At 38.8% G+C, this 18,779-nt stretch overlaps 5 protein-coding genes across 13 annotated transcripts; 3 read left to right on the top strand and 2 right to left on the bottom strand.

Annotated features, from left to right (window-relative positions):
- Nucleotides 1–306: 306 nt before the first annotated feature.
- On the top strand, nt 307–1,976 carry LOC104802323 (signal recognition particle 14 kDa protein). 2 transcript variants are annotated; one of them, XM_010525873.1, is made up of 5 exons: nt 307–401; nt 829–888; nt 1,033–1,126; nt 1,248–1,357; nt 1,643–1,976. In XM_010525873.1, the coding sequence occupies exons 2-5, from the start codon at nt 886–888 to the stop codon at nt 1,802–1,804; spliced, it is 369 nt and encodes a 122-aa protein (XP_010524175.1). In that variant the 5' UTR covers nt 307–401; nt 829–885; the 3' UTR covers nt 1,805–1,976. The 2 variants fall into 2 exon arrangements, with proteins under 2 accessions (XP_010524175.1, XP_010524174.1); XM_010525872.1 differs by having other exon boundaries at nt 826–888.
- Nucleotides 1,977–2,127: 151 nt separating this feature from the next.
- LOC104802322 lies at nt 2,128–4,086 on the bottom strand. 2 transcript variants are annotated; one of them, XM_010525870.1, is made up of 4 exons: nt 3,937–4,086; nt 3,228–3,533; nt 2,584–2,841; nt 2,128–2,481 (listed from the first exon to the last, which is right to left on the bottom strand). In XM_010525870.1, exons 2-4 carry the CDS (start codon nt 3,486–3,488, stop codon nt 2,221–2,223), a joined length of 780 nt encoding a protein of 259 aa, XP_010524172.1. In that variant the 5' UTR covers nt 3,489–3,533; nt 3,937–4,086; the 3' UTR covers nt 2,128–2,220. The 2 variants fall into 2 exon arrangements, with proteins under 2 accessions (XP_010524172.1, XP_010524173.1); XM_010525871.2 differs by having other exon boundaries at nt 4,009–4,078.
- Nucleotides 4,087–4,311: 225 nt separating this feature from the next.
- On the top strand, nt 4,312–7,730 carry LOC104802321 (diphthamide biosynthesis protein 2). 2 transcript variants are annotated; one of them, XM_010525869.1, is made up of 10 exons: nt 4,312–4,506; nt 5,179–5,402; nt 5,514–5,622; nt 5,779–6,100; nt 6,264–6,333; nt 6,442–6,509; nt 6,604–6,719; nt 6,809–6,915; nt 6,998–7,137; nt 7,220–7,730. In XM_010525869.1, the coding sequence occupies exons 1-10, from the start codon at nt 4,420–4,422 to the stop codon at nt 7,492–7,494; spliced, it is 1,518 nt and encodes a 505-aa protein (XP_010524171.1). In that variant the 5' UTR covers nt 4,312–4,419; the 3' UTR covers nt 7,495–7,730. The 2 variants fall into 2 exon arrangements, with proteins under 2 accessions (XP_010524171.1, XP_010524170.1); XM_010525868.1 differs by lacking the exon at nt 4,312–4,506 and adding an exon at nt 4,709–4,903.
- Nucleotides 7,731–9,735: 2,005 nt separating this feature from the next.
- Nucleotides 9,736–10,549, bottom strand: LOC104802320 (defensin-like protein 195). Its single transcript, XM_010525867.1, has 2 exons — nt 10,450–10,549; nt 9,736–10,281 (listed from the first exon to the last, which is right to left on the bottom strand). The coding sequence occupies exons 1-2, from the start codon at nt 10,508–10,510 to the stop codon at nt 9,845–9,847; spliced, it is 498 nt and encodes a 165-aa protein (XP_010524169.1). The 5' UTR covers nt 10,511–10,549; the 3' UTR covers nt 9,736–9,844.
- Nucleotides 10,550–12,334: 1,785 nt separating this feature from the next.
- Nucleotides 12,335–18,644, top strand: LOC104802319 (small G protein signaling modulator 1). 6 transcript variants are annotated; one of them, XM_010525863.1, is made up of 13 exons: nt 12,335–12,451; nt 13,089–13,282; nt 13,597–13,695; nt 13,901–14,004; nt 14,113–14,990; nt 15,096–15,218; nt 15,326–15,414; nt 15,496–15,696; nt 16,228–16,710; nt 17,183–17,266; nt 17,586–17,916; nt 18,313–18,395; nt 18,485–18,644. In XM_010525863.1, the coding sequence occupies exons 2-11, from the start codon at nt 13,145–13,147 to the stop codon at nt 17,754–17,756; spliced, it is 2,370 nt and encodes a 789-aa protein (XP_010524165.1). In that variant the 5' UTR covers nt 12,335–12,451; nt 13,089–13,144; the 3' UTR covers nt 17,757–17,916; nt 18,313–18,395; nt 18,485–18,644. The 6 variants fall into 6 exon arrangements, with proteins under 6 accessions (XP_010524165.1, XP_010524163.1, XP_010524168.1 ...); XM_010525861.1 differs by adding an exon at nt 12,931–13,004 and having other exon boundaries at nt 18,313–18,644; XM_010525862.2 differs by lacking the exon at nt 12,335–12,451 and adding exons at nt 12,752–12,770; nt 12,931–13,004 and having other exon boundaries at nt 18,313–18,644.
- Nucleotides 18,645–18,779: the final 135 nt, after the last annotated feature.

The following is an 18,779-nucleotide window of genomic DNA, read 5'->3' as shown; positions in this document are numbered from 1 at the left end:
AGGCCCAATTTATATCTGGTAATGTGGGCCCACAATAAAATGATCGGAGCCCGCCGACTTGAAAAACAAAAACCCTAGAGGTTTTGACAAGTTGTTGGGCCTATGTGAGGCCCGATTTATATCTGGTAATGTGGGCCCACAATAAAATGATCTGAGCCCGTCGGCTTGAAAAAATTTAAACCCTAGAGGTTTTGACAAATTATTGGGCCTATTTGAGGCCCCATTTGATATCTGGTAATGTGGGCCCACAATAAAATGATCGGAGCCCGTCGGCTTGAACGAGGAATAAGTAGCTCTCGCCGTAGACCTTACCGTGACATCCTTTTACCAGAGAAATTCCTCCGGCGCATTTCATCCGACATCATCACTTCCAAGTTTTTGAAGCAGATCGTCAGTTTCTGGTGAATTTCGATATGAATCTGCTTGAATCCGTTTCGTGTTTCTCTCCTTCAGTACGCGAAACGTTGTTGGTTTTTGTGGTTTTGCTTGATTTTCCCTCAAATTATTGCGAATTGAATTCTACGATTTTCTACGGTTACGGGAACATGTGGTTGAAGTTTGCATTTTGTCGAGATTTTTAAGGTTTTAGACAGCTTGTTAGTGTAGATTATGCGGCCATAATCGTTGTGGGAAATATCGAATCGACAGTACCCCAAGTCCTAACAATTGCTCGATTTGTGCTGATAACTTTTTTTTTGGTATGATGCTGATAACTTGAAATTGCGTTTTCAGTATACTTTCGGTAACTCGTACAATCTTCTTGCATTTTGGATCTTATTTTTCCATTCGTATTTGCATTGTGATTTGCCGTTCTCGGTGGCCTAGAAGGGACGAGGCCTTTTTTGTGCTCGAGGGTCTGCAGAAAATCTCTCCCTGACGCTTATCATGGTAATTCTCGATCCTCAATTGCGTTGCAAGTGCATTGGATTCTAGATCTTGGAGTTGGTGTAGTGTTTCTTTTTTTGCGTTCCCACCCGGTTATGATGTTCTTAAGCCATGAGGTTCTTAAACTTTCTTTTGGGATTGTGTTAGGTTCTACTACAGCTTGATCCATTCCTCAATGAACTCACGAGCATGTTCGAGAAAAGCCAAGAGAAGGGCTCTGTATGGGTTACACTCAAAAGATGTAACTTTGGCTGTTCACTTGACATTTTAATAGATTTCCTTTGTGCGATTAGTTGGCGCAGTGAGTGAACGATGAAATTGGAGGATTTTGACTTGATTTTCTGTTTCCTGTGCCCTGATAGCGTCTCTGAAGTCTAAGTTGCAGAAGAGGAAGCTGAATGCAGCTGGAGAATCCATAGAATATAGGTGCCTTATCCGAGCAACTAATGGCAAGAAAACAATTTCTACTTCGGTATGCTCCAATCCATTTGTCGGATAACATTCCTGAATGAACTTATATTGTTGAATATAAAGAAAGTTTGAAGCTTTCAAAACTCATGAGTTGAACCATTAGTGGTGAACCATCATTTTGCTACAGCACCACAATTTGTTAGTCAAAAGATTGTTCAAGTGACTATTTCTCCATCACCGTGATCAGTGGTCTGTTAGAATTCATAGTGATGATAGAAAGGAATGCAGTTGGCATAGATTCTCGATTCCGCAGCTAAATTGTACAGTTTTTTTCCTGGATTTTAAGGTCGGGGCTAAGGATCATCAAAGATTTCAAGCATCATACGCACTTATCCTCAAGGCTCACATGACAGCCTTGAAGAAGAGGGAAAGGAAGGACCGGAAAAAGTCTACGGAAGCAGAGAAGAAAGAAGACAATTCAACTTCTTCTAAACCTAAGAAGCTCTGAAAGTTCATATCCATCTTTGGTCCTATTATGTTTTCACATTGATTTGCAATCACATGGTCTGATGGATCTTCTCCTCCCCATTCCCTTGCTTTTGGGTCATATACACATTTGAGATTTTGCTGGATTTTGGAAACATGTAATCAGACTTTGGCTGCTCTTTTTTTCTAGTGTTTATCCTCTTTCAAAATTATATAATCTTGTTCATGCAAACGCAAGAACATGATCCAAAAAAAAAAAAAAATCTTTGAGCTCCATTCTTTGGTCCATGCCCTTTCACATGGTCTGTCGGAAAACAGCAGCAAAGTTCCCGCAAAGATGGCAGAGAGATTGGAACTGATGAATGATAATACCGATTGAGAAAAGGAAAACAAGCAAAACGGGTTCGGCCTAAACAAAACGCTTCCGAGTCATCGAACTTATTCATCATCATCTGATTCATCATATGACCTAAGGATGCTTCTGTACTTGTCGGGGCCGTCGTACCATGTGGGCGTATTGATGATGGCCTTTTCCAGCCAGTACTCGTCATACACTCTCTTCGGGGACATCTGCTCAAGGAATCTTCTCCAACCTTCGATAGTTCGGGTTAAACGAACACTCTTCGGCCCTCCAAAAAGATGCTTTATGTAATCCCTCCCCAGCCGGAACAGCTCCTCTCCACTGATGATGTATACGTACTGCAAAAGATTGTCAAGAAAAAATGCAATAACATTCAAAGCCCTTAAGGTGGCTCATGATGTTCTAATAAAAAAAACTCTGGAAGTTTCTTTAGTCTTTACCAGAAATATGAAGCCCAATGTTGCCAAAACCACTTGGACGGTTTCATCCACAATCCCTGCAATGCCTTCGTCTTCTTCTCCTGAGCCTTCAGAACCCTCACCGCCGCCATCACTGCCACCTCCGCCACCGCCTCCTCCTCGTGGCGGATTATTGCTGCTCCCACCATCATAATACTCTTTCTTTTGCATCTGTTCTCGCAACATATCTTCGATCGATTTCTTCCCCATGGCCTTCTCAATTGCTTTCCATGGTGATATCTGATGATGAAGAGCATCAGAACACAGATAAGAATCGCAACATTAGACGGTTAAACAAAAAATTTGATAGCAATTATCATTGTCATTGATAAGAGACAACAAAGTCTTGTGCCGAACTTCTTTCATACTCTCATACTACAAACAGCTTATCCAAGAGAGTAGTGCACTTCTAAAAAACGATTTCCAAAATATTTTCAAACAAATTATCATCCATTATCATGTACCACCTACAATGCTACTGTTTGGCAGCAAGGACACGCTTCACCAGAATGAATCATAACCCAACATCAAAGTGTAAATCTCCATTCGAACATTAAGCATCATGTGATCTATCAACCAACAAGGCCTATGCACAAAAAGACTTAAACTGAAGAAAAGCTTCTGACCTCGTCACTACCATCTGACTTATCCTTCCCACCAAGTAAGCATACAGCAGAACCTTGCCTCTGTTTCCCAGAAGGTCCACCACGCCGCCGGTGATTCAGAAGAGGTGAAAACTGAGTAGAGATCCTTGCATTCGCTTGAAGAGTTGACCGATGATTAAAATGTAAAGACGGCCTCAAAAGTAAGCTGGGGACGCACTTTGGTCGTGATGTCCTCACAGAGTAGCAGGAAGTTCCAAACAAACTAGCCTGGGTAGAGCTCATCTTTATTCTAATTCTTCATCTAAAACATTAACCTCTGAGTTTTAACTGCAAAATAAACAACATCGATTTCAAAGAATGTCCTCCCGTGCATCAAATCCAAAATGGAGGAGAGAAGAACTAAACAAATCGATATAATTATTACAACTAATCGGTACACTTCAGCTAACACCAAACCAGCTCTCGCCCAAGAGCATGCTCAATCTATACATCCGAGATACACAATCGCTACTATGGAGATTGTAAGGAACTAATATGGAACCGAAATACCCTAAACATCCAGAGGAAGTAACAAGACACGATAGCAGCTATGCAAAATCATGTTCTTGAATATAAAACGGGAAAAAAACACAGAAACTCAACCTCTTGTTCGAAAAATTAAGAGGAACTATGAACAAGTCGTGAGAAAGCAATCGGAAAATATCAAATGGAGCTGGAAACATTATCGCACCTTGTCGAAACCGTGGTGAAACCAAGAGGAAGAAACCCTAATATCCCTTTCGAGATAAGGATTCGTTAATACCTCTTACTGGCACCCAAAGACAGACGACGGAGAAGCCAATCGGTGCTGTTAAAGCAGATAGAATGAGGAAGGGATGATAATCACGATCACCAACTTATCTATATCCCAAGGCGGCAACTAAACGACGGCGTTTATTACTTGACACGAAGCTTCCCGAACGGTAGGTTGGTAAGCCTGAACCGCTTAAATTATTCGATAACCAAATCAATTTTATCAGAACCGGTGCTAAACCAATCCCTTTCTAAACGGCACCGTTTTAATAAGATCCATAACATCGTCGAGTCCTTTTGCCCCTGCCTAATTGCTAATGCTCCGTTTCTCGACCGATCGAACCCATCGTCGCCGTCAGAGTTCTTTCGCCTTCGATTTTGGGTTCTCTGGAAAGAAGATTGTTGATTTATCGTAGGGACTATGCTAATGGACATCGAATCGAAGTATGAAATTTTACGGACGGCGGAATTCATTATCAGCAGAAATTTGACGAGAATTGCTTTGCAGGTAAAGATTTAACGATCCCAAAACCTCAGCTAAAACCCTTTTATCTTTTCTGAGTTACGTCTTCAACTGTCGACTGAACCGCTTAAATTATTCGATAACCAAATCAATTTTATCAGAACCGGTGCTAAACCAATCCCTTTCTAAACGGCACCGTTTTAATAAGATCCATAACATCGTCGAGTCCTTTTGCCCCTGCCTAATTGCTAATGCTCCGTTTCTCGACCGATCGAACCCATCGTCGCCGTCAGAGTTCTTTCGCCTTCGATTTTGGGTTCTCTGGAAAGAAGATTGTTGATTTATCGTAGGGACTATGCTAATGGACATCGAATCGAAGTATGAAATTTTACGGACGGCGGAATTCATTATCAGCAGAAATTTGACGAGAATTGCTTTGCAGGTAAAGATTTAACGATCCCAAAACCTCAGCTAAAACCCTTTTATCTTTTCTGAGTTACGTCTTCTGTATATTTGGTTTCGTAGAAAGATGAACGGATAAATCTGGAAAACCCACCTCTGAATTGAACTTATTTGTAGGGTTTTTGTCAATAGCCTTGTCTGCTTGGTTGCTGTGAATTTGCGAAATTTCTGTCTGTTTCCTGAGATTATGTGTAAAGGGAGGCGGAAAGTGTAGTTCTTTTCGTAACATTCGATTTGTTTTATATTTTGTGGTAGTTCCCAGATGAGTTGTTGAAGGATTCGACGAGGGTCGTGGGTGCTCTGAAGAGGAAAATCCGTTTGCTTAAGGATTCAAATGCAGAAAGAAGTGAGGGTGATGAAGGGGTCAGGTTTTTTGTGATGGCAGACACAACTTATGGAAGTTGCTGCGTGGATGAAGTCGGAGCTTTGCATATTGATGCCGAATGCGTTATCCATTACGGCCATACTTGTCTAAGCCCGTAAGTTGCACATTGATACAACCAGTTCCGTGGTTTCTGTTCTATTTCTGTAGTGTTTCTCAATTTGAATTCCTTGTGCTTATGCCGGTGTTTGTGTTTTTCCTGTCGCAGGACATCAGTTCTTCCAGCATTCTTTGTTTTCGGTAGAGCTCCCATAACCGTGTCAAAGTGTGTGAAACACTTGTTAGATTATGCATCTACCAGCGATAGACCCATTATGGTACGTCAACTATCTGAAAGTTTGTGTCTTTGTTCTGTATGTTGTTATATCCACTCCTTCATCTATCTTGACATGCAAGGAAATTCAAGATTAGGAAAGATTAGTTGATTCCATGCAATGGGCAAGTGTAAATTGTATTTTTTTTTTTATTTGCAGGTCCTTTATGGACTAGAATATGCACATGCAATCCAGAATATTAGAGAAGAACTGGTGGAAGCATCAGAGTCTAGACCTCAATCAAGATTCCATTTCGCCGATGTAACATGTTTGTTCATTAGTCCATCCAAGGAGCACTCAGGACCGTCTAGTGAACATGCTGATAACGACGATTCAGGCACAACTACCAAATATACCTTAGGAGGGTTGACATGGGACTTATCGAAAGGAGACAAAATGGAGGATTGCTTGATCTTTTGGATTGGTTCCGAAAATTCAGCTTTTGCAAATGCAGTTCTGACCTTCAATGGCTGTGACATAGGTAGCTGAATTTAAATTCTTACTCTAATTCGTGATTCTTTCGAGCGGCTTTTGCAAGTAGATGATTTTATGCTGTTTGTCTTTTCGTGTTTTGAATTATGTTTGTATTAGGTAATCTCCTCTGCTCTAAATGTGGTTCTGGTATGTTTTTTGGTTGGTCTTAGTTAGATATGATGCTGTAGAAGATTCTTTGGCTACAGATTTTTCTCAACAGAGGAGGATACTTAAGCGTAGGTAGGTCATCACTCGCATAACACAGACATCCTACATTACTATATCAGATTACGTTTCTTTTGTGTATGAATGCACATTCCTACTGCTGATTCGATGGATTTCATGCAGATATTATCTTGTAGAGAAAGCAAAGGATGCGAATATTATCGGTATTTTGGTCGGAACTCTCGGTGTAGGTATGTTTAACATCATATTTTGAGCTGAATTCTACACATGTAATGGTAAAGGCGATAGGACATCATGTCTTAACATTCCCCACCATTGATGCAGCTGGTTACCTTCATATGATTCATCAAATGCAAGAGCTCATAGCTGCTACTGGTAAAAAATCTTACACGCTTGCCATGGGAAGACCTAACCCTGCCAAACTTGCAAACTTCCCCGAGGTAGAGAAGGTGGTTTATATCGTTACGTCGATTATTCCTTGATTGAATGTGATATATCCGTGACTACTGCCTCGCCCTCTTTGTTCTAGTGCGACGTATTTATCTACATATCGTGTGCCCAAACTGCTCTTTTGGATAGCAAAGAGTTCTTGGCTCCCGTCATAACTCCATTCGAGGCCATCCTGGCTTTCAGCAGGTACAGTAAGAAAATAGGTTCATCCCAAGAAAATATTTCAGTCTTCGATTTCTGAATCTGTATGCCGGGTTTGCATCTCCAGAGGTAAACAATGGACAGGAGCATACCTCATGCAATTCCAAGATTTAGTCAATTCTTCGACAGCGGAAGCACAGAACCAGACAGAGGAGCCAAGGTTTTCCTTCTTTCAGGGTGGCTATGTGGAAGATCACGATACAGAAGGTATCGTAAACAAATTTTATGCATCCTTTATCGGTAAAGAATGTAATTTCAATCCCTTGTTTTGTCTATTAACTCACTGCAGAAACTACAACTGGAGAAGAGGAGGAGGAGGAGGAGGAGGATCGAGAAACGATGGCGTTGGTACAGGCAGCAGAGAAAGCATTGCAATTGGGAGGCAAAGATCTCAATCCGCTCGACAAGAGGGCTGTCGCAAAATCAGGGCCGGAGTATTTGCTGAGCCGTTCTTATCGAGGTCTGGAAATGAACAGCGACAACACTTTGCCCGAGCCTTTCGTGGTGGGAAGAAGCGGGAAGGCATCTGGTTATGGTGACGAGAAGAATCGCCATAATAGTTAAGAATCATAATCTGAAGAACAGAGTTTTCGCGCTTTGATCATCCCCAGATGCAGAAACCAAAGGTCTTTCATTTCATGTACCATTTTTTTTCCATTTTGTCTTATATTTATCAGCATTTTTGCTTCTATTATTTGTTCGTTGGATGGAAATTTATTTACCTGAGATGATGCAGCATTGGGATTTCGGACACGAACCTTATGTAGTCTGATTATTTCTATTGAGAGTGTGTTTGAGTTTTTTTTATAAAAAAAATATATATATATATTACAGATATGATCTTGGATGGAGTTGTTCAATAACGTATATATGTAGTCTGATAATTTGACTCTTTGTTCATAACCAATACATTTTTAAACACGAAATACATTTATCGAATTCATATATGTATCGTTGATCCTCAAGAATCAAGATCGTCGATAATAAAACTGTAGTCGTCGTTAGTATTATTATTATTAATATTATTATTATTAGAAAAGAGGCGTACAAAATCAAAACTCTATTACCATACTCGTTTTCCATGTGACCGAAACATTATATATTTTTTTCACATATATAACAATGTTTGGTTTTTGTCCCTATGTATGTAGGTATGTGGTGCCAATTGCAAACACATTTTTTGACTGATCGATCAAATGGTACGTCGACCTCCGTTCCAGAGTGTTATGCATTATACATATATTCAATAGAAAAGTCTAATGTAGCACATTTATCTGTAATTAATTACCAATTCAAGCAGAGGATGAAGAACACTGCGAATATATATAATTTCTATAATATAGTGTGATTTATTCAAAATTGAGTGGCTCAGTTAGTAAAAAAGATAACTCATTTTCAATCCATATTCGGTCTTTATTTAGAAAGAGTTATTCACCCGAATTTGCTCACTTTTTTTAAAAAAAAATAGTTAGACCAAAAATTCAATAAATTTCCGGATTATAAAAAAAATTATAGTGTGATATGTGGTGGACCCATGTACAAGGTAATGGGGTATGTGCCTCCATTTTAAAATTAAAAAAAATGTTTATTTTTTTATAAATTATATACAATTTTAATGAAAATTATTAAATACCTTTGTAGCGAAATTAAATTTGTCTCTGATTATAGTTTATGTCCCAGATGATAAATTACTCTCGGTCCGCCACTGAATGTGATTTGTTGTATGATCAAATGATATAAATATTATCTCATAGAAAGAGAAGAGAGTATTAATGGGATGATAAAAAAAAATATCTATCATTTTAAATGAGTTTAATGGGTTTACACATTTAATCTATACTCTTAATAGGTATAAACCCACAAAACCCTTTTAATTAATTAATCAACCCAAATACAAATTTGTATTGTGTGAGGTTGGATCAATTAACCCATTTAACCTAACTCATTTAGCATTTCTTCCTTTTAGAGTCCAAGACTCCATCGTCGAGGTTATCCTCTCACTCCAATAAGATCATATATCCTATGGAAGTCCTCGCAAAGAGGGTCACGGTACAATCCAATTACATCATATAAATACAACCTTATTGAATTTTGGAAGATATTTTCTTAAAATCTTATCTCAACCGTACCAAGAAAATATTATTGAGCATTTAAATTATTCTTTTTGAGATAACCTTTTTATTAGTCCCGTTCGTTATTGAACGTTATTTTTTCTTTATCTTCTTATAGAAAGTCTGCGGTTGAGTGAATGTAATCCTCTTGCTTTCAATTGCTCATAACATATATCCATTGCTATAGGCCCATTAATTCCACATATCTTATGGGCCTCTGGCCCATAATATCTGAATTTTTTTTTTGTTACCAAGTGAGAATATTGATTAACGTCTTGTTTTATTTTATGTATAAAATGTTGAGTTTGCAACAAAAAAAAATTGATTTATAACAATTTTGGTTTTAAGGTATTTTATATCTACATAAAAGATATATGTAATTGCAAACTATATATTGTTTTATGCATATGATAATCTTGTCTGACTTATAACATAACCTAAACATTATTACACTAGGTCTGCGTAGAAAAATATTACATCATAATTCATAGATTTTCTTTTCTTTTCGTAGTTATTCCCTTATAATCATCACATTTTGCAAAATGATTATTTATTTAGCTTTTTTTATTTCAAGAATAATTGACTAATTGAATGCCAACCTAAATAAAAACAATAAAAAAAAGGGAAAAAGAGAAGTATATAAAAGAGACGGGGGAAGGGAAGAGAGAGAACAAACATACTTCCTTGAGGAAGAGGCTGCAGATGCCTTTTTGTTGACTGCGAATACATAGATTTATTCATGGACACACTGCATGCACGCAAACGCAGCGTATCGCTATTACTTCTGCGTTTTAGCGGCTTAACTAAACAGCGTTTGATCCGACTATGTTTTTAAGACCGAGGTTCTGTCCGAGGTTGCAGAAGTTGAAGGTGCATTGGCATACAATTTCGTAATGGCCAATGAGATTGCACTTTCCGGATTGTGCGTTGTTGTCTCTGATGCAAAGGCCAGAGCAAGCGTCGGGCGGAAACGAAGAACAGATATAAGTGGGGTTCCATTTTCCCTGGTAATCTCTCGTGCATTCGTAGGGATTGTTGCAGTGGTCGCATACGCATCTAACCCTAGGGATCGGCGAATTTGTCCGTTCGCAGGTACCGCTTTTGGCGCCAACGTCGCTGATGCAACGCTCGTGACAGTTGGACGGAACGATGGTCACCGACGGACAGAGGTCCCTCGTTGAAGCCGGTCCCTTGTACACACTCTTGCATGATCTGTCCTCTGCTCCTGTCTTTGGCACTTCTGCATATACATACATATATGTGACGAAAGCATATATAAGCATGGATCCGCATGATAATTAAGAGATAATCAAAGCTCTGTGATTATATCATTGAAAATATTTATCTTATTCGGTTCCATTTGATGTAAGCAAAAGTAATGATCGTTTTATAACGTTATTGTGCTTACCAAGGGCCGCCACGAGGAGGACGACTAAGAACACGGAGAAAATGGAAACTGCCTTAGCCATTTTTTTTAAAAAATTATGTTTCACTTGATGCTTTGGAGCTGTGTTGTCGGAATGGGTCTCTCTGCTCATGGGGGTATTTATGGTGTCTGCATGCATGCATCGTGATTATCGATATTTTTTCCTTTATTTCTTTTTTCTTGGGAAGAAGACAAAGGTATAAACATTTTTATATGTAATTCAATTGTGGTCCAGGCGAAATCGTTATTGGGTTTTCTTTCTCGTTTCTTGTATAAAATTTTCAAATTATCGGAACTAGCAAGAAGATTTATTACATATGTTTATGTATATATACCAGTGGAATAACTATTGAGGTTGGTGTATATATAATTGTGTAACTTCCGATACTGATTAGTTAAACAAAAAGATGAATGCTAAAAATCAAAGAATAAGAGGCGTGCAAATTCAAAACTCCATCACGACCGGCGATTTGCCACGTTTTCATTGTGCGACGAAGATGTTTGTGGGGATGACGACGAATATGGGACCGTATGACAATTGCATGCCATCGTTCATTAAACGGAACAAATGTTTGTCACATTTTGAATATGATTCAAATAGTTCTATAGTTTTTTTTTTACAACTAAAATCTAGACTAATCTTAAGATTGCGGGCTAAATATTTGATTTGAAATATACATTTTCTCCGTACCCATTTTACCGTTTAAACTATCAAAGTTCGATTTTAACCAAAAAAAAAAACTATAAAAGTTCGGGTAATTAATGGTCATATAGGTTACATATAATACGAGTCGTTGTTTTGTTCAACCAAAATATTAGACAACGATATAGAATTGGTTAGTTCCTCCGTTCATAAATTTTTCATATTATTTTATACGATTTCACCCATTCGTTTCCGATAAACTGTTCATTTCCGGTAACACAGGGACGGGTTGTTGAATATTAACGTTACATTATCTACCTAGAGTAGTCATACTATTAATCAAAGAATCTTGAATATGACTCTCTCTTTGCTTTCAACTGGTCCAACAGCTGAATACCCAGCAAGATAACGTGATTATAATCGTTTAACTAAATCCAGACGCCTTCATTCATATATAGCCAATACATTATTAAACACAAAAATACATGGAATATCCATGCCCACACACATATACACATACACATACATATATACATATGATAGAAAGAGTATCTATGTTATAATCTATGTACTCGACGATTATTCTTTCATAAAACATGGAGATAAATACTCGTCGTCGGTCCATCCATTTATGGAATATGTACGTACCATGTTTCTCTCTCCGTATATATGCGCCGTCCGTCGTCGAAAAGGCCGAGACTGGCCTAACTACATTGCTATAGGCCCATTAATTCCACATATCTTATGGGCCTCTGGCCCATAATATCTGAATTTTTTTTTTGTTACCAAGTGAGAATATTGATTAACGTCTTGTTTTATTTTATGTATAAAATGTTGAGTTTGCAACAAAAAAAAATTGATTTATAACAATTTTGGTTTTAAGGTATTTTATATCTACATAAAAGATATATGTAATTGCAAACTATATATTGTTTTATGCATATGATAATCTTGTCTGACTTATAACATAACCTAAACATTATTACACTAGGTCTGCGTAGAAAAATATTACATCATAATTCATAGATTTTCTTTTCTTTTCGTAGTTATTCCCTTATAATCATCACATTTTGCAAAATGATTATTTATTTAGCTTTTTTTATTTCAAGAATAATTGACTAATTGAATGCCAACCTAAATAAAAACAATAAAAAAAAGGGAAAAAGAGAAGTATATAAAAGAGACGGGGGAAGGGAAGAGAGAGAACAAACATACTTCCTTGAGAGAGAGAGAGAGAGAGCGAGAGAGAGAAGGAGAAAAAAAAAAGAGAGGGGAAAAACCTTCCGTGTGGAAGAAAAATGGCGATCGGAGAAGAATAGAATATCCTTGGAGATTATCCAGGTTCTTCTCTTCTCCTTTCTGTTTTCGTGCATATTCAATCGCCCTTGAATGTACGTCATTTCTGTGTATGTATGTATTTGTTGCGCGAAATGTACGCGGAAGGAATGTATCTGTCAATCTATCTATCCATCTATCTACGCGTCTCTGGGAGCTCGTCTACGTATCCTTTCTGAGGACATGTTCATTTAAACGGATCGATGATCTGATCCATACTTGTATTCAATCGTCTTTTCTGATTCATGAATGCGGATGGGCCTGACGCGAGTTTGTTCATTTCGAAGCTCTAAATCTGGGATTCTGAAATGTCACATTGGTCTTGGTTAGGTTTTCGATTCTATTGGTCGAGGAATAGATAAATTCTGATATGGGCTCCGTTAGTTTACGCCTGATTTCGTTTTTCTGTTATACTTGAGATCGTTTTGGTGGTTGATGTGGATTTTGTAACTTTGGTCATCTTTTCTCTTTCTATTCGAGTGAAGGAATGTGCTTCTCCGATTACAAGTTTCATGTTGACCGCATTTCCAGTTTCAGATAACTTTTGTTGTCTTTCGAGGTTTGTCTGGTGAAGTAATTTGCTTGCAGTTGCAGTGTTTTTGGGCTATCAGTCGGAAGTTCTGAACGGATGATGTTATTACAGGTTGAGGAGGTGGGAAGTGGGTAGAGAGGGGCAGAGCCCGTGCCTCTCGAGTACTGATGTTTTCTGGTGGAGAGGATAATAACAAATGGACTTGTGGAAAAGCTGGTGTGATAAATTTGCAGAAAGTTGGATCTCTGGTTCGGGATATGAGCGAGCCTTGTCTTTCACAAACGCGGATAAAGGTTGTTATAACTGTAAGATTCTCTCATTCCCTCTTCGATCTTTTATCCTCTCCTTTTCAGATGCATATTTACTTAAAAAGACTTTTTCTTTAGGGTCTTTGTTTGTTGAAAAATATTTGTTCATTGCGTGTGTAGTTTCTGCATTTTTATCCGTTTGTGGATCATAAATGCCGTTCTTTAGGTTTATTTCTTGTGTTTTTGTGTGACGACACATTTTGAAGGTTTTTATTTCATGCAAAACTTCTCAGGCAGAAATATTTTCTTGATTCGTTTCTTGTAAGAGAGAATGAAGTTACTTAAAGAGTTCTTGAGTTTCTAATGTGCAGGTCGGAAAGATGCTTAAACCGGAAAAGTGGCAGGCGACTTTTGATAGCGATGGAAAGGTTTCTGGTTTCCAGAAAGTGCTCAAGTTAATTATTTTAGGGGTATGTTCTTCTTTTGCAAAAAAAATGCGATAGTCAGCTAAAACAGTGTTGCTTGTGTTTTTAAGTCGTATCCTTTCTCTTCATACGCGCTTCTGCTCTCCCTAAGAACCAGGGATGGGGACACTTATTAGAAGTGCACCTAAAAATTTTTTGGTTATGCTTTCAAAGCAATACTCTATTTCATGCTATTATTGTTCCATGTTAGGGAATTGATCCGTCTATTCGTGCTGAAGTGTGGGAATTTCTTCTTGGCTGTTATGCATTGAGCAGCACTTCGGAGTATCGTAGGCAACTCAGGGTAGCTCGCAGGTTAGGCAGTTTGATTGCTTTGCCGTTGTATCGACAGCTGTAGAGATGGTGCTTACTTCAAATGTCAGTTTATTCAAAAGCATAAAGTGTTACTGGCAATTCATGCAGGGAACGCTACAATGAACTGCTCAAGCAATGCCAGGTGATGCATTCGAGTGTAGGAACTGGTTCGCTCGCCTACGTAGTGGGTTCTAAAGTTATGGATATGCGGAAATCATATAGAAATGAGGTGGCAAAAGATGCTACAGCTGAAAGCAGAGAAACTTGTGTTGATGGTGATGATAATACTGAGAATCATGGTGACTGCAATAACAATTGTGCTGATACATCTCATGCTCACAGAAGGGGAAGTTCTAGTGAGTCAGTTGACCTTGTAAGTGGAAGAGAAAGTCCTGATAGCCCAGCATATGACGCTTCCTCTTTTGTGCCTGCTTCTAGTCCCGGTGGCTTTGCATCCTCCGATCCATATGTCGCTGACGGATTTTTTGATTTCCCCCCTTTACCGGTCATAGATTTGTTTGGGAGGAGTAGTTTAGATGAGAAAGGGTTTGCTATTCCTGATGGAGAAGCTTCACAGCAAAGCAAAACAGGATTTGAGGATGGGGGTATGCACAGTTTTCTAATTGATAACAATATCGATTTAGTTATAGAACCACAGGAATCCACTTCCAAAAATGTGACTACTTCCATTAGTTCGGAAATTGAAGTGGTGCATCCAGACTCTGTTGAACCATCATCACATTCTGGTTATGCAGCAGAAATAGTTGATAGTTTGACAATGTCAGACGTCCCTGAAGTTCCTTCGGCAAAGGGATCACCATCCAGTGTTGGACCATCATCGCGTTCCGGTTGCACTGCAGAAATAGTTGATGGTTTGAGAATATCAGATGCCCCTGATGTTCCATCGGCAAAGGGACCCCTTTCTGGTGGTGGACCTGTGGCAGGAGATCGAGTGTCTGAATGGCTTTGGACATTGCACCAAATAGGTAGACTACTTGCATGGAATCCTTTTTGTTTACTTTCCGGTTGCAGGTTGTGCATGGTTCATGGTTTAATCTTCCTTAGTAACATTCACTTTTTTGTTTCCTCAGTTGTTGATGTGGTAAGAACGGATAGTCATCTTGAGTTCTATGAGGATCCAAGAAATCTCGGAAGAATGTCAGATATCCTTGCTGTTTATGCATGGGTTGATCCTGCGACGGGCTATTGCCAAGGTTTCCGAATTTCTCTTGAGTTGGATTGTTAGCGTGTTATCAGCTGAAAATCCACAAGGTTATTGTGGTTTAGGGTTTTAACTGTCTGACTACTACTCTGTTGACAGGCATGAGTGATTTAGTGTCTCCTTTTGTGGTTCTTTTTGAGGATAATGCCGATGCTTTTTGGTGCTTCGAAATGCTCATAAGAAGAACGGTATTGGATGCTCAGTGATATTTTTTCATATGTTATGCAGTGATTTGACATTCTTTTGCTAACACGTGTTAATTTCTGTAGCGTGCAAACTTCCAGATGGAGGGACCAACTGGAGTGATGAAACAGTTGCGATCGCTATGGCAGATACTGCAACTCACAGATAAAGAAATTTTTTCTCACCTATCACGTATTGGTGCTGAAAGCCTTCATTTTGCCTTCAGGATGCTATTAGTACTTTTCCGGCGAGAGTTGCCTTTTAACGAGGCTCTCAGGATGTGGGAGGTTGGTAGTTCCCTTGTAGATTTGTAGTCTGCTTCGTGTAATCAGTCTCTTGTTTAATCTTTGTTCATTCTTCTTATGGCTGGAGGAGAGGAGCTAAATTCCTGTGAATGGGTTATCTGTGGTGATCAATCAGCGATTCAGAATAGGGCCACGGGGAATAAATTGTTCTCTTTCATAACTCCATGTTTACAACTAATTTCCGTGCTAGAAATATGATATTTAGATTCATTACATGCAATTATGGCTCACTCCTGATAATATTTGAATTTGGTCATTGAAGTGTTGCACAGAATTCATGCCTTAATTTTGCGCGCAGCATAAAATACATTTAGCAATTGATTTTTAAAGGGGGTAGTTAATTTATGTGAACTAGGATGAATAGAAAGTATGTATAGTCGTGGACTATTCCAGCTTCTAACCACTAAACCTCTTTGGTACATTATCTGTGTGTTGATTTCACTTGTCACATTGAAAAGAATCTTCCTAACATGTAGCTTGGAAATTTTATTTATGGGTTCGTGTCTGATGTAGATGATGTGGGCTGCTGATTTTGATGAGTCTATCGCTGGAACTTTGGAGAATGACTGCTTAGAGCCGTTGGTAGTTCAGCTTCCTAGACAACCTGGAGAGGAAGTTGTGGACGAAAACATAGATGATCGAAATTGTAATAGCACAAAGACTGAACCAACTCCAAAGAGCGGGCCAAATTCAAAGAGCGGCCCATTGTTAAAGAGCAGTCTGCTATCAAAGAGCGGTCTGCTACCGAAAAGTGGTCCATTGCCAAAGACAAGTGCAGTGTCTGATGATGCTGTTATGAAGTCAGCATCTGCATATAATTTCTGTGGCTTGACAAGGAGCTTGTGGTCAAGGAACGAGAGAACGAATGTCGCTTCTGTAGTGTCATCGTTCAGAAAGGGGGATGATGAGCTTCCTGTCTTTTGTGTGGCCGCAATTTTAATCATGAATCGGCATAAAATCATGAAAGAAACCCGCTCAATTGATGACATGATAAAGGTAGGTTATTTTCACTGTGTAGTTTGGTTCTTTATATGAATGCTAAGTTTTTTTTCTCAGCCTCTAACTCTGTACATGTAGAGATCTGCATGCATATGCAGAGAGTGCAGCCCTATGTTCTAGACTTTTGTGTAATCTCACGCAAGTTTCGTTTGTCAAAGAGGCCTTGGGTTATAATTTGTGGTCATCTTTGCTATTGTGAGTCCTTTCCTTAGAATATGCAAATAGGCATTATTTTGACACGTTAAAGGGGTGGTTAGGTTGTGATTGATCTTTGTTCTCTGCTTTCATCTTCTTGCTAAATTATATTCTGTGCTGCCATTTTATATGAATGTCTCCCTATTGTCCACCTGTTTAGGGTCACGAAATCTTTGTTTGTGTTGCTTGATGCTCTACTATGCCTCTTCACAACTTGCATAGGAGATGCTTTTGTGGTGATTCTGGAAATTGCCCTCATTCGATATATTTGCAGATTTTCAATGATAAGCTGCTGGTAATTCGTGTGAGGAGATGCATACGCACTGCCATCAAACTTCGTAAGAAATACATGTACAAGGTTAGATGCTCAACAAGTTGCTACCTCCTTCCTGTTCTCTTGGTGCCTCTTTTTTCTTCCATTCTTTGTGTTCGGAAATCATCTTCTTGGGTTTTGGAACTTTACATCTCCAGAAAATCGTTGCAGAATTTTAGTATCCTTCCATATATTGATATAATGTATAGAATATGTACATAATTTTTTTTCTGTTATCGAAATTAACCAAAAGCGCAAATGCCAGTAGCAGAAGGATTATGTGCTACATTGCGAAAGTTTTCCTGCATCATCACACATCTCATTGTTCTTCCTTTTCCTAGTCTAACTGTGAAACTCTTGTTAGAATCAGCTAACCAAGACCAAGAGCCAGAATCAGTCTCAGAATCCCAATCAGGACCAAATTCAGAACGAAACCGAGATAGAGAATCAAATCCAGGAGGAGATTCAGGGCCTTGATGAGAACCAGAGCGGAAGACCGAGTGTACAGCATAGCCCCTGCCACTCAGAATGGTGACTGAACTAGAGCTCACCTTCGACCATCGGGTGCATTAGCTGCTTAAGATATCAAAAAAGAAAAAAGTTCAAATAACTAGGGCATCTTTCCAAGAAGGGGTTTGCTATTAGAAGATCCATGCTTTGATCTGTGCACACATCATGTTTGACGACCTTCTGAGGTAACCATTTTATTTGAGCTAAAAGAACGTGTCCATGCGCCATGAAACTTGGATTCGAGTGACGATTTTTTCTCTTTTCGTAACTCCTTCCAAATACACGGGAAGTGTCGGCAAACTGTTTTTATCTGCTTGTTTCAACCAGTATTGTGTGGTTTCTGCTGGGATGAGTCGGTGTTGTAGTTTCGCCGCCACTTTTATAGAAACCTGATGTTCATCCAACCAAGGACTAGGAGGAAAAGCGTAGGATCATATCATATGGCTTGGATTGTATAGTGGCGACACTTTTTTTTTTTTTTTTGTATGTCAGTTCTGCAACACTGTTTTGGTCTGGCTGGTAAAAAAATGCACAGCCCGAAGCATCTCTACCATTGTATTCACTTTTGTCTCTTATTGAAGGCACCAGGAGCAAGAGTTTTGAGGAGGCTGTGAAGTGAAGTTCACAATCATTCATTCATCTGGGGACTCGCTTGCAGCCAGAGGTTAGGCAAAATGAAAATCGTCGGTCTCCACTCCCTCTAGTGCGAGAGTTTATTTGTTTATTTATTTTTATTGTTCATGTGAATATCAGAGAGTTTTCATCTAGAAACACACACACGCATACAGGAAAGAAGTGCGGTAGTCGTTGAAGCCCTTTGGCCCAACCGTTACTTGTAATAAAACCGAGAGAGCATGGTACACAGAGATTTATTTGTGAAACAAATTCATAGTCTCTGTTTTTTTTCTTCTTCTTTTTCGGGGCATAATATCATAATATTAAAGACGACATAGAACTTGTTTGTATCATAATAGGTTATTATGTACACACACACACACACACATATATATATATGTTATATGTGTGGAGGTCATGTATATGGTTTGAG

The sequence above is a fragment of the Tarenaya hassleriana genome, unplaced genomic scaffold (genome assembly GCF_000463585.1).
Source record: "Tarenaya hassleriana unplaced genomic scaffold, ASM46358v1 Cleome8, whole genome shotgun sequence".
Lineage (NCBI taxonomy): Eukaryota > Viridiplantae > Streptophyta > Magnoliopsida > Brassicales > Cleomaceae > Tarenaya > Tarenaya hassleriana.
This window is presented reverse-complemented; position numbering and strand designations above follow the sequence as displayed.